This window comes from Bos indicus x Bos taurus, chromosome 4 (genome assembly GCF_003369695.1).
Source record: "Bos indicus x Bos taurus breed Angus x Brahman F1 hybrid chromosome 4, Bos_hybrid_MaternalHap_v2.0, whole genome shotgun sequence".
NCBI lineage: Eukaryota > Metazoa > Chordata > Mammalia > Artiodactyla > Bovidae > Bos > Bos indicus x Bos taurus.
In genome coordinates, this window is record NC_040079.1 from 53417348 (window position 1) to 53430044 (window position 12697).

Here is a 12697-nt window from a genome sequence, read left to right on the forward strand (position 1 = left end):
AGTGGAGCCAAGGAAGAGAAGCCCTGGTCTAGAGGGAAAGGAGAAAGTGAATGCAGCAACTTTTAATTCAGAAGTGTTTATGGTAAGTGTTTGTATTAGTAGTAAGTGTTTATAGTTAAGTGCATCGGAAACTTGCTGATGAAACTGTGGCTATGGTATTGTGATTCATTGTTGTTGTTCAGTTGCGATCCCACGGACTGCAGCCGGCCAAGCTCCTCAGTCCTTCGGTATCTCCTGGAATTTGCTCAAATTCATGTCCATTGAGTTGGTGACACTATCTCACCATCTCATCCTCTGCCACTTCGTTCTCCTTTTACCTTTAATCTTTCCCATCATCAGGGTCTTTTCCGGTGAGTCAGCTCTTTTACATCAGGTGGCCAAAGTATTGGAGCTTCAGCATCAGCCCTTCCAATGAATATTTAGAATTCATTTCCTTTGAGATTAACTGGTTTGATATCCTCCTTGCAGTCCAAGGGGCTCTCAAGAGTCTTCTCCAGCACCACAATTTGAAGGCATTAATTCTGATGCCTTCAGCTTTCTTTATCGTCCAGCTTTCACATCTGTACATGACTACTGAAAAAACCATAGCTTTGACTATATGGACCTTTTTTGGCCAAGTGATGTCTCTGCTTTATAATACACTGTCTAGGTTTGTCATAGCTTTCCTTCCAAAGAGCAAGTGTCTTTGAATTTCATGGCTGCAGTCACCATCCACAGTGATTTTGGAGCCCAAAAAAGACAATTTGTCACTACTTCCACTTTCCCCCTTCTATTTGTCATAAGGTGATAGGACTGGGTGCCACGATGTTCATTTATGAATGTTGAGTTTTAAGCCCAGCTTCTCTTTCACCCTCATCAAGAGGCTCTTTAGTTTCTGTTCACTTTCTGCTGTTAGAGTGGTATCATCTGCATATCTGAGGTTGTTGATGTTTGTCCTGGCAGTCTTGATTCCAGCGTGGATTCATCCAGCTTGGCATTTCACATGATGTACTCTGTGTAGAAGTTAAATAAGCAGGATGACAATATACAGTCTTGTCTTAATCCTTTCCCAATTTGGAACCAGTTCTAACTTTTGCTTCTTGATCTGCATAGAGGTTTCTTAGGACAGGTAAGGTGGTTTGGTATTCCCATCTCTAAAATTTTTCCAGTTTGTTGTACACAGTTAAAGCCTTTAGTATAGTGACGCAAAAGTGATGTTTTTCTGGAATTCCCTTGCTTTTCTCTATGCTCCATTGAATGTTAGCAATTTGATCTCTGGTTCCTCTGCCTTTTCTGAACCCAGCTTGTACATCTGGAAGTGCTCGTTTCTTATACTGCTGAAGCCTAGCTTGAAGGATTTTGAATATAACCTTACTAGCATGTGAAACGGAGAAGGAAAGCAGCCCACTCCAGTACTCTTTCCTGGAAAATCCCATGGACGGAGGAGCCTGGAAGGCTGCAGTCCATGGGGTCGCTGAGGGTCGGACATGACTGAGCGACTTCACTTTCACTTTTCACTTTTATGCATTGGAGAAGGAAATGGCAACCCATTCCAGTGTTCTTGTCTGGAGAATCCCGGGGACGGGGAGCCTGATGGGCTGCCTTCTGTGGGGTTGCACAGAGTCAGACACGACTGAAGTGACTTAGCAGCAGCAGCAGCAGCAGCATGTGAAATGGGCACAACCGTATGGTAGTTTGAAGATTCTTTGGCATTGCTTTTCTTTGGGATTGGAATGAAAACTGACTTGTGGCTCAGTTGATGAATCCACCTGCAATGCAGGAGACCTGGGTTTGGTCCCTGGGTTGGGAAGATCCCCTGGAGGAGGGCATGGCAATCCACTCCAGTTTTCTTGCCTGAAGAATCCCCATGAACAGCAGAGCCTGCTGAGCTACAGTCCATGGGGTCGCAAAGAGTTAAGCACAACTGAGCAACTAAGCACAGCACAGCACATAGCCCCTGCTGAGTCTTCCAAATTTGCTGACATATTCAGTGCAGCACTTTCACAGCATCATCTTTTAGGATTTGAAATAGCTCAGCTGGAATTCCATCACCTCCACTAGCTTTGTTCATAGTAATGCTTCTCAAGGCCCACTTGACCTCACACTTTAGGATGTCTGGCTCTAGGTGAGTGACCGCACCTTCGTGGTTATCCAAGTTATTAAGATCTTTTTTGTACAGTTCATCTGTGTATTCTTGCCACCTCTTCTTAATCTCTTCTGCTTCTGTTAGGTCCTTACTATTTCTGTCCTTTATTGTGTCCATCCTTGGATGAAGTGTTCCCTTGATATCTCCCATTTTCTTGAAGACATATTTGTCTTTCCTGGGTCTCCTGCATTGGCAGGTGGATTCTTTGCCACTGAGTCAACAGGGAAACCCTACTGTGGTTTATAATAAGAATCTTTGGTTTTTGGCACAGAGTTCCTAAAGTAACCATTGGAATTTCCTGCGCTGCAAGTGATCAAGATGTCTTTTGTTATGTTAATAAGGCAACTATTGAAAAGTGCCTAAAGGTGGAGGTTCTGGTTGACGGTAGACCCTACCAAGTAGGGTTGGAACTTTCTTTCCTACCCCCTCACCTCCTGGGAGGAGAGAGGGACTGCAGGTTGACCTCAGTCACCCTTGGCCAATGATTTAATCAATTGTGCCCATTTAATGAAACTTCAAAGCATGGGGTTTAGAAAGCTCTTGAGTTGGTAAATAGTGTTGACTGGGGAGAGTGGCACAGTTAAGGGAGCATGGAAGCTCCAAGCCTGTTCCCACATGCCTTGTCTTGTGCATCTCTTCCATCTTGCTGTTCCTGAGTTATACCCTTGTATAATAAACCAGTGATCTAGTAAGTAAAATGTTTTTCTTAGTTCTGTGAGCTGCTCTGGTAAAGTAGTCAAACACAAGGAGGGGGTTGTTGGAATCTTCAGTCTATGGTAGGTCAGTCAGTAGCACAAGTTACACCCTGAACTTGCCATTGGTGTCTGAAGTGGGGGTAGGAAGCAATCTTGTAGGACTGAGCATGTAATCTGGGAGACCTGACACTACTTCCAGGTAAATTGTATGGAACTGTAGGACACCTGGCTGGTGTCCAAGAATTTCTTGGTGGTATGAAAAAAAAATCACACATTGTAATGGTATCTGAATCATAGTGGTTCATAACCATTAACATCTCACTTGTTAGAAATAATAAAGAAAATATAGGGGTCATGGTTAAAGAACAAAATTCAACTGAGTAAAATTTAAAGATCTTACTGGCTTTATTCAGCAGTTCATGAATTGAGCAGCATCCAGTCCATCCAGCAGATAGAAAGGAGCGGTGAAGAGCCGTACCAGGCTAGAGATTTCTGTGGACCAAAGTGAGCAGGAACAAGGAAGTCATAGTGCATATTTCCTATAATGGTTAAAGCAAGGTTACTTTTCTTATATGGAGCAAAGGGAAGTCTTGGAGCCAGGTCAGTAAGTTGCACTGAGCAGGCAAGCACTGACTGGTTGACCTAGGCCTGCCTTTTCTGGGAGGCCCAGCATAGAAATGTGGCTACATTTCTGGTTTACTGATGTGAGGCTTAGCATGAGTGACTCCATCTTGGGCCAAATCTGATAGCTTTAACACCACTAAGATGTGGTTACCATACTCTCTAATCTGGGGGTGGCCTATTTTCTGAACAGCTTATTAGTATCAATATCCAATATCACCCTGAGAAAGTAAAATGACTTGGAGAAAAAAATGATTTGATGCTCAAAAGAATTCCAATTGTAAAAACCTATTAGACTCATCTGTACTGAAAGCCAAAAAGCCCATTCTGAAAGCAAACAATGTGATATTTGGTTTCTAATGCTTCTCTTCTGGAAGCTCGTTTTTTACTCAGAAAACGTTTCTCCATTGATCTCACTTGTCGTCAATCCATGTGACTCTGGTGTCTGCCACCTCTTATAGACAAGAAACTCCATGCCGGCTTAGTGCCTGACATATTGCTGTCATATAGAAGTTGTTGCCTTCAGCTGGAGTGGTGGGTGAGCATGAAGGGCAGGCTGAGAGTAAGGCTTGCGTATGGATAATAGATAAATTAGACTTGTTTAGTCTTTTTCTTTTATAACTGGTACACATATTTGTCCAGCAAAATAGATGGGATTATTATTGTTGTTGTTTTGTGGTGGATAAAACCTCTAAGACTATTCCACAATTGAGCTCTTTCCTTTTTAGCAAAGTAAAGGCATCTTCCACTCTGGTTGTTTCATAGGAGGGAATTGATGTGGGAACTCTGCTGAAATCAACCTGTAACACTTTTCTCAAGACTTTGGAAGAATGCATGCAGATTGCAAACGCAGCCTTCACTTCTGAGCTGCTCTACCGCACGCCTCCAGGGTCACCTCAGCTGGCCATGCTCAAGTCCAACAAGGTAACAGACCAGCTCAACTTGGCCGCAGCAGGGCCTAATGGAAAGTTAAGAAATTGATAGACTGAGCTGCTATGTAAGGAAGGCAACTGATGAGATCCCTTTGGCAACTGTAGTGGACTTTGCTTTATGTGCACTTTTATATCTGCCCTCAGTCTCTCATATCCCCTCAGGTACTGTTGGCAGTTTTACCACCTAGACATGTCTCTCTCTCTCTCTCTGATGTAGCTGCCCTCTTTTCTCCAGCCTCCTTGTCCAGTGAGTCTTGTTGAGATTGGTGGTAACCTTGTAACTAACTGCCTTCTGCCTACTCTTCCAGGCAGTCTACAGTATTTCTATTCATGCAGTATAAATTGGACCACCTAAAACTTGGTGATTCCCTTGTTACCTACAGGTTAAAGTCAAAATATCTTAGCTGCTTCCCACATCACCAACCTTTTTTTTTTGTCATAACCAGGTTTAAACCTGTTAACTGCTTATAGCTCCCGTACTTCTTTGGGCCATTTCTCAGTACCAAGAATGCCCTTCTCACTTGTCTTTCCCTGGTTAGCTTTTACTCATCCTTCAAAATTTAATCTCTTTCCCTGAATCCCTTAGTTGGGCGAAGAGTTCTTCCTCTACACATACCCCTGTTTTAGCCTCAGTCTGTATTGAAATTACCTTGAGGGCAAGAACTCTGTACTGTGACTTTTCATACTTCCAGTGTTTGGTAAAATGCTGTATCATAGTTTGGCATTTAATAATATTGTAATGAGTGTGATTGTAATTACAAGAAAGCCAAGCATTTGAATATCATATTTAGGTCCTTCAAAAGACCATTTTTCTTTTTCTTGGAAATCTAAGTACCCTTATTTGAATAACTATGAAAGACTGGTTGCGTTCAGTGACTCCTTTCTTTTGGCAGGACCTAAAATGATTCCTCTTGAGTAGGGTAGTGTGTGTTATGATCATATTTACCACTCTCAAATGGGATAAAACTCTAAATATATTCTATTGGGAGTTTTAACATGTGAACTTTGTTTTCTTTGCTTCTTTTAAAGATGAAACATCCTATTGTACCGATTCATAATTCATTGGAAAGGTACAGTAACAGTTTTTGTTTTTTATTCTTTCTAAAAATATAAAAATAAGGATATCAATATTCCTTGTTTTTTTTTTTTAATATTTTTATCATGTGGTGGTTTTTCTCGTGGGTTGAGATGATACCAAGGGAAACAGTGTCTCTGATTTTCCTCTTTTGGGTGAGCCTGAAGCAATGCAAACTTTAATTCAACACTGACTACTAGTGAAGAGGTTTGCATTTCCCCAGGATATGCATCTCATGCATTTTGTATAGTAACTTTTCATTTCTCTGGTGCCAGAGTGTTGGAACCTCCTCTCTTGTGGAGGAGCTGAGCATTGATTTAAATGTGCTTCCCTGGTAGCTCAGACCGTGAAGCATCTGCCTACAATGCGGGAGACCCAGGTTTGATCCCTGGGTCGGGAAGATCCCCTGGAGAAGGAAATGGCAACCCACTCCAGTATTCATGCCTGGAAAATCCCATGGACTGAGGAGCCTGGTGGGCTACAGTTCATGGGGTCACAAAGAGTTGGACACGACTGCACAACTTCACTTCACTTATCAGAAAAGACAGTGGCATTTTGTTTAAAAATAAAAAGATAGCTTTACAGGTTGGAAAAAGGATGTAATATCAAAATCTGAATTATTGGAAAAAAGTACATATTTACACAGTTGTCTTCCAGTTATTAAATAAGGTCTTTACTTGGTTATTATTTCATATAAGCATTTCCATATTTTGACATAGTCTGTGTATCTGTCTTTTCAAGTTATAATTTAGTATTTCATCTCTTTATATACTGTTTGCTTCTTTAGTACAAAGATTATTCCTCGGTTTGGTTAACAATTTTCTCTTGATCTAAATATTTCTACAAGGAACATTTTGTAGATGTTTTTTCTTTTGAAGTATTTCATCAATATATACTCATATTTTTAATTACTGAGTTGAAATATAGTGTATTTTTTACAAAACAAATGGTTTTTCTGGAATCACCACATAGCTTGGACCTTTTCCCTTTATTCTTTTTTTCCCTCTTTAATTTTATTAGCATAATACTGGCAAGAATACTGGAGTGGATAGCCATTCCCTTCTCCAGGGCATCTTCCTAACCCAGGAGTCAAACCCCGGTTTCCTGCATCTGAGGAATTCTTTACCATCTGAGCCACCAGGGAAGCCCCCTAGAAGAAAGTGTCTTTGTTCTAATTTGGCTGAGTTTAGTTATTTATAAGGTGTTATGATTGTCCCTTAAACAGAATCAGCTATTTCACTTGCATGTTGAATAGCCTTTTCTGTTACCCTGAAGAGCAACAGAGTCTCAAGATGTATTGTGTCTTCCCAAGTTTTTTCTGTCTTCCTGGACTAAAGCTTGTTGCTTCTAGTCAGTTAATTGCTAGGCAAACAAATGGAAGTAGTCAGTGATTTGAGACCTGAGAATAGAAAAAACCTCCCAGGGAGAAGCTGAGGAAAGTGAGAAAAGTGTTAAATGTGGTACCTGTAGAAAAGTTGTTTGAAAACCAAAGAGCTGTCAGTGAATATTTCCTGTTGCTGGTGGGGAGCAGGAAGTTTGAGTAAGCTTAGGGTACATAAAGAGCCATTCAGCCTGGAGTCAGGCCTGCTCCAGTACCCATCTTGGAAGCAGGAGGGTGGGGTGAGAGATTTGGCTTGATTTCACAATTCTGTTTTTTAATCAGTGTTATAAGAAATTGGTAATTGTCAACCCTTTCTTCCAACCCTCAGAATTAGATCATCTGTGCAGTGTATTTATAACCAAGTAATTGGACTTTTTTCCTTTTAAAAAATTTTAGGCAAATGGAGTTAAACAGTTGTGAAAATGGATCTTTAAATATGGAAATAAATAATGATGAAGAAATCCTAGTGAGAAACAAGAGCTCCTCATGTTTGAAACCTGCGGAGACAGATTGCAGCATATCAAGTGAAGAAAATACAGATGATAATATAACAGGTAAAAACAAAAAAGATGTGAACCAAACTATTGACTAAAAGAATCGTGGGGGTTTGATTCATTATCCGTGATGTGATCCTTGTTAGGGATTGACCTCAAGACAGTGTGCCAGGCAGCTCCTGAGGCAGATGTCGGTTAGATGACACAGGTCACATGACACATTCTGCCATCCCGTCTGACCCCCATGTTGAGAAAGCAGAGTGAAGAGGGATTTTCCCCCTCACTGTTCTTAGCTGTGATGTTCCTGGGCTTCAGTGAGCTGTAGCTGTCTGTGCTGACTTTTTAGAGAGTATGAGTGTTGGAGCCTTCTCAGAATTTCAGTCCTTTGAACATAGACTATGATGTGAAACTCAAGGGTCTGCAACATTATGGAAATTCAGTTTTCCATGCTCCTGATTCCTGATGAGGCCTGAGGATGACAGAATTCACCAGCCACCATCAGATTTTCACCTGGCCTTTACTGTGTTCATCAAACCAAATTTCAAATTTAAGTAATAACCTGTAGTTGAAAATGCTGCCCTTTTGGATTTACTAATTTCATTGTCTCTAATCACTAAAACCAACTTCGGATCAGTCCATGACAACCGTCTTAGAGCTTTTAATTGTGTTATAAGTAAGTATTAAATAGTTTGAAAATAAAATTTTTTAGAAAGTTTTCTCCTCATCTCCTCTGGTGAGTAGGGGGAAGAAAAGATGCATCTTTATAGCTGTTAATCTGCACCTAGCAGTCCATACATCACCGAAGTCTTATTCCTTGAGTAAATAATAAAGGAGAATTTCAGTTAAGACAGTACTCTGGTTTATCTGACTCAGTAACTTTCTTCTAGGAATCAGTCCTCAGGGAATAGTCGATCTAAGGACAGGGATCTGTGGACAGGGATGACCTCTATGACGTTATGGTCACTTCTCCTCATTTGTGGAAGTTGTGTTCTATACCGTTACTGCAGACCCTGAACTAGCAAATATTGAACCGTTGCTCCTGGGGGAGACACATGGTTAGGTTCTTGAAAGCTTCCCAGGTGACACTAGTGGGAAAGAACCCATCTGCCAGTGCAGGAGACGTAAGAGGCACGGGCTTGATCCCTGGGTCAGGAAGATCCCCTGCAGGAGGACATGGCAACCCTCTCCAGTATTCTTGCCTGGAGAATCCCATGGACAGAGGAGCCTGGGGGGCTACAGTCTATAGCATCGCGAAGAGTCAGACATAACTGAAATGACTCAGCACACACGCACATGTATAAAATAGATAACTGAGAAAGCCCTACTGTATAGCACAAGGAATCTACTCAGTACTCTGTAATGGCCTATATGGGAAAAGAATCTAAAAAAGAGTGGATATATGTATATATACCTGATTCACTTTGCTTGTATGCCTGAAACTAACACAACATTGTAAATCAACTATACTCCAATAAAAATTTTAAAAAGAAAGAAAAGAAAAAATATCTCTTCTCCCAAAGGGAAAAAAAAGACACTGTGTTTATATTGTTGACACATTAAACATTGAACCCATAGCATAGCGCTATAACTCATGCCTGAACAAAGCTTATTTTATATAAGCTTATGTATTAAATAACATGTGTTTTTCCATAAGGCACATCACAGCCTTCTTACGCTTAGAACACTAGAAAGCACTACCCTTGGAGGGCCTTTTTTATTTATTTATTTTTTTAAAACAATCATCATTTTATTTAGCCCCTGATCCTGTGGGTCAGTTGGGGAAATTTTCTGGTCTGGGTCAACCTAACTGAACTCTGCATTTTCAGTCAGCTGGAGGATCAACTGATGGCTGGGCAATCTAGGATAGCCACCCTCACCTGTCTGCAGTTAGCAAGCTATTGAGGGAGCTTCCGCAGTTCTCTTCCTCTGCACTTTTTCCCACTACTCCTCCCTCTCAGAATTTGATTTTGTGCAGGTATCTTTCCCCCACCATCCCAACTCCCTATATGTAGCATGAGCCTCAGGGAAACTGCTGGAGAATTGACATGATAATTAACATAACTGCATTTCCTTTGCTGGTGATTGGTCAGGAGAAGGCACACCCAGGTCTGGCCAATGAGGAATGTGGGCAAGTCTGTTCAGAATGCTCCTAGGAAAGCTTTCCTTATCCCATGGAAAAGCTATGGAGAGAAATACCTAACTTTGATTGAGGGCTTGTTATGCCTGCTGCTGCTGCTGCTGCTAAGTCACTTCAGTTGTGTCCGACTCTGTGCGATCCCAGAGATGGCAGCCCACCAGGCTCCCCCATCCCTGGGATTCTCCAGGCAAGAACACTAGAGTGGGTTGCCATTTCCTTCTCCATGGAGGGCCTTTTAAACAGCAAAATCAACAATGAAATGCACACAAATGTAAAAACCATGGCACTACATAAACACATTTGTGTACAGTGTGAAAGGTTAAACAAGAAGGCAGCAGCACCTGGTTTAGCCTCAGCTGGGAACATGTGTGTGAGGTAACTCAGTTTTTTTTTTACCACTCTGCACATGTCGAGAATGACTGCAAGAATGCCATAAGCATTGATTTTAGTATTACAAATAAACTTCAACAGGCAAGCAAATCTGCAAAGATAGAATACACTAATAATGAGGCTCAACTCTATTTACAATACTAAAATTTTAGAAACCACCTAAATGCCCTTCACATAAGCATGATGCAGTATTATATGATTGTTAAAATCATGTTTTGAAATGTATTGAGTGATAATGAAAATATTTATGATATCAGTGAAAAGCAGCTGGATGAAAATTTATATATATTTAAACCCAATTTCGTGTGTGATGTGTAATATTTCACTCACTGATTTTTCTTTATTTACACTTTTCTGTTAGAAATGTTCAACAATGAATATGTATATATATTAAATTTTGTAATAAATAAAGGTTACTAATAGATATCTTCTACTATATAGTCCAGGGTGAAATGATGAAGGAAAATGGAGAGGAAAGCCTGGGAAATCATGACAGCGACTTGGCACAGCCTGAATTGCACTCCACAAGCAGCTCTCCAGAATCCCATTGGGAAGAAGACCAAGAAGTCATCCCAACTTTCTTTAGTACCATGAACACCAGGTATTCTCTACTCTTTCAAATCACTGACACTTGGATACCAGTCTTCCTCCAGAATAGAGATTGTGGTATACCACGTGTCTGCTTTATTGTTCAGCTTGTGTGAAGCAGTGGATAAGAAGGAATTGGATTGCAAGAATATATGCTGTCAATAAGATTTAGCTTGCATTATCTTTGGAAAGTGATTTTATTAGACTGTGTTATAATAGGAAAACAATCACTGGGTCATATTTGTGAATAAGACTAAATGATTTATTCTCAGAGGGGCAGCTGTTTTCATGACTACCTCTGAACTGCAGAGCATGCTAATGTTGTATTTTTAATCTTCCCTCCTTTGTATCGCTAAATTGTTTAGCTTTAGTGACATTGAACTTCTGGAAGACAGTGGCATTCCCACAGAAGCATTCTTAGCATCATGTTATGCTGTGGTTCCAGTATTAGGTAAGATTGCTAGATTTGCCTTAAATTCATTAGTCTCTGGAATCTGTTTCAATAAAGTTATTTTGTAGTAAAAATACACGGAACTATGTGTACAGTTAGATGACCCTTCTTATCTACCTCTTCATATCACCAGCCACATACAGTTAAAACTGTGTGACCTTAAGCATTATCACATATTTCCATTTCATTTCTAATTATGATTAATAGTGATCCCAGAGGTGTGTAATGAAAAAAGGGAATTCTGTTTTCTAGAAATCATATTTAAGAGCAAAAGTGAAAGTATTAGTAGTTGAAGAACAGATCTTCAAATCCATTAGTAGTATGAAAATGGACACGAATTTGAACGAATTTGAACACGAAAATGGACTCTGGGAGATAGTGGAGGACAAAGGAGCCTAGCGTGCTGCAGTCCATGGGGTCCCAAAGAGTCAGACACAGCTTAGCAAGTGAACAATAACAGCAACTCTATGAAAAAGCATTTTACCACCTAAAATTTTTTTCAGATTAAAAACATTACATATGTAACTTTAAGTTTAAATTCCATTGACTTTTTATAAAGCCAGTAATACCAGGAATTGCTACTGTGTTAAAGTTTGCTATAGAATCCATTTAACTATGTATCTCTTTTTTAAGTCAAGGTTTATTTTGCATAGAACTTAACTGTTATGATTTAATGAGTTTTGACAAACACATCTACTGGTGTAATCCACTCCTCTATCAAGACAGAATATGCTTTCATTATCCCAGAATGTCCCCTATTCCAGTCAGTCCCCAAACTGTCAGTGAGCCCAAGGCAACTGTACTGCTTTCTGTCACTGTGGATTAGTTTTGTATGTTTTAAGATTGCAAATAAGTGGACTCGTGTTATGTTCTCTTGCAGGACACTCTCGATGTAAAGTTTTCATCTTTGTTGTTACGTTTATTAGTAACTCATTCCTTTTTATTGCTGAATAGTGTTCCATTAAGGGAGTATACCCCAGTTTGTTTATTCAGTCTTCTACTGATAGACATTTGGATAATTTCTTATTTGGGGCTTTGTTGCTGTTGTTTAGTCTCTTAAGTCATATCCGACTCTTTTATGACCCCAGGGACTGTGGCCTGCCAGGCTCCTCTGGCCATGGAATTTCCCAAGCAGTAAAACTGGAGTGGGTTGCCATTTCCTTCTCCAGGGGATCTTTCTGATCCAGGGATCAAACCCATGTTTTCTGCACTGACAGGTGGATTCTTAACCACTGAGCCACCAGAGAAGCCCCTGTTTGGGGCTGTTAGAAGTGAAATTGCTCTTAATATTTTTGTGTCTGTAGGCACATGTTTTCATTTTTCTTAATAACTTAGAGTGAATTGCTGATTCATAGGGTTTATACCTCTAATTTCGTAGAGTGGTTGTACCCTTGTACACTTCTAACAGTAGTGTATGAGTATTCTGGTTGCTTCACATCCTCACTAGCACTTGATGGTGTCAGTATGTTTGGTTTTCGCCATTCCTGTGAGTGTTCAGTGGTATCTTGTTGTGCCTTTAATTTTTATTTCCCCAGTGACTAATGATGTTGAGCACTTTTTCATATATCAACCATTACTGTCTCTTCCTTCGTGAAGTCTGTTCATATCTTTAATTTATTTTTAAAAGTTGGTTAGTTTTCTTTTTATTATTGAGTTGAAAGAGTTATTTGTGTGTTCTGAATAATGTTTCATTGTAGGCATTCTCATTATGAATATTTCCCCCCAGACTGTGACTTGCTTGCTTCTTTTTTTAATGATTTCTTTTGAAGAGTGGAGTTTTTAATTTTCATTAAATCGATTTATTTTAT

General features: G+C 40.1%; 1 protein-coding gene across 6 annotated transcripts in view; it reads left to right on the top strand.

Annotated features, from left to right (window-relative positions):
• The window catches only part of PLEKHA8 (pleckstrin homology domain containing A8), a 108890-nt gene that overhangs the window by 28879 nt on the left and 67314 nt on the right, over positions 1–12697 (top strand). For all 6 annotated transcript variants that reach the window (XM_027539436.1, XM_027539435.1, XM_027539433.1 and 3 more), the window contains exons 5-9: positions 4207–4365; positions 5403–5443; positions 7226–7383; positions 10292–10451; positions 10804–10889. In XM_027539436.1, the coding sequence (XP_027395237.1) occupies positions 4207–4365; positions 5403–5443; positions 7226–7383; positions 10292–10451; positions 10804–10889 (604 nt within the window). The remainder of the gene's footprint in view (positions 1–4206; positions 4366–5402; positions 5444–7225; positions 7384–10291; positions 10452–10803; positions 10890–12697) is intronic.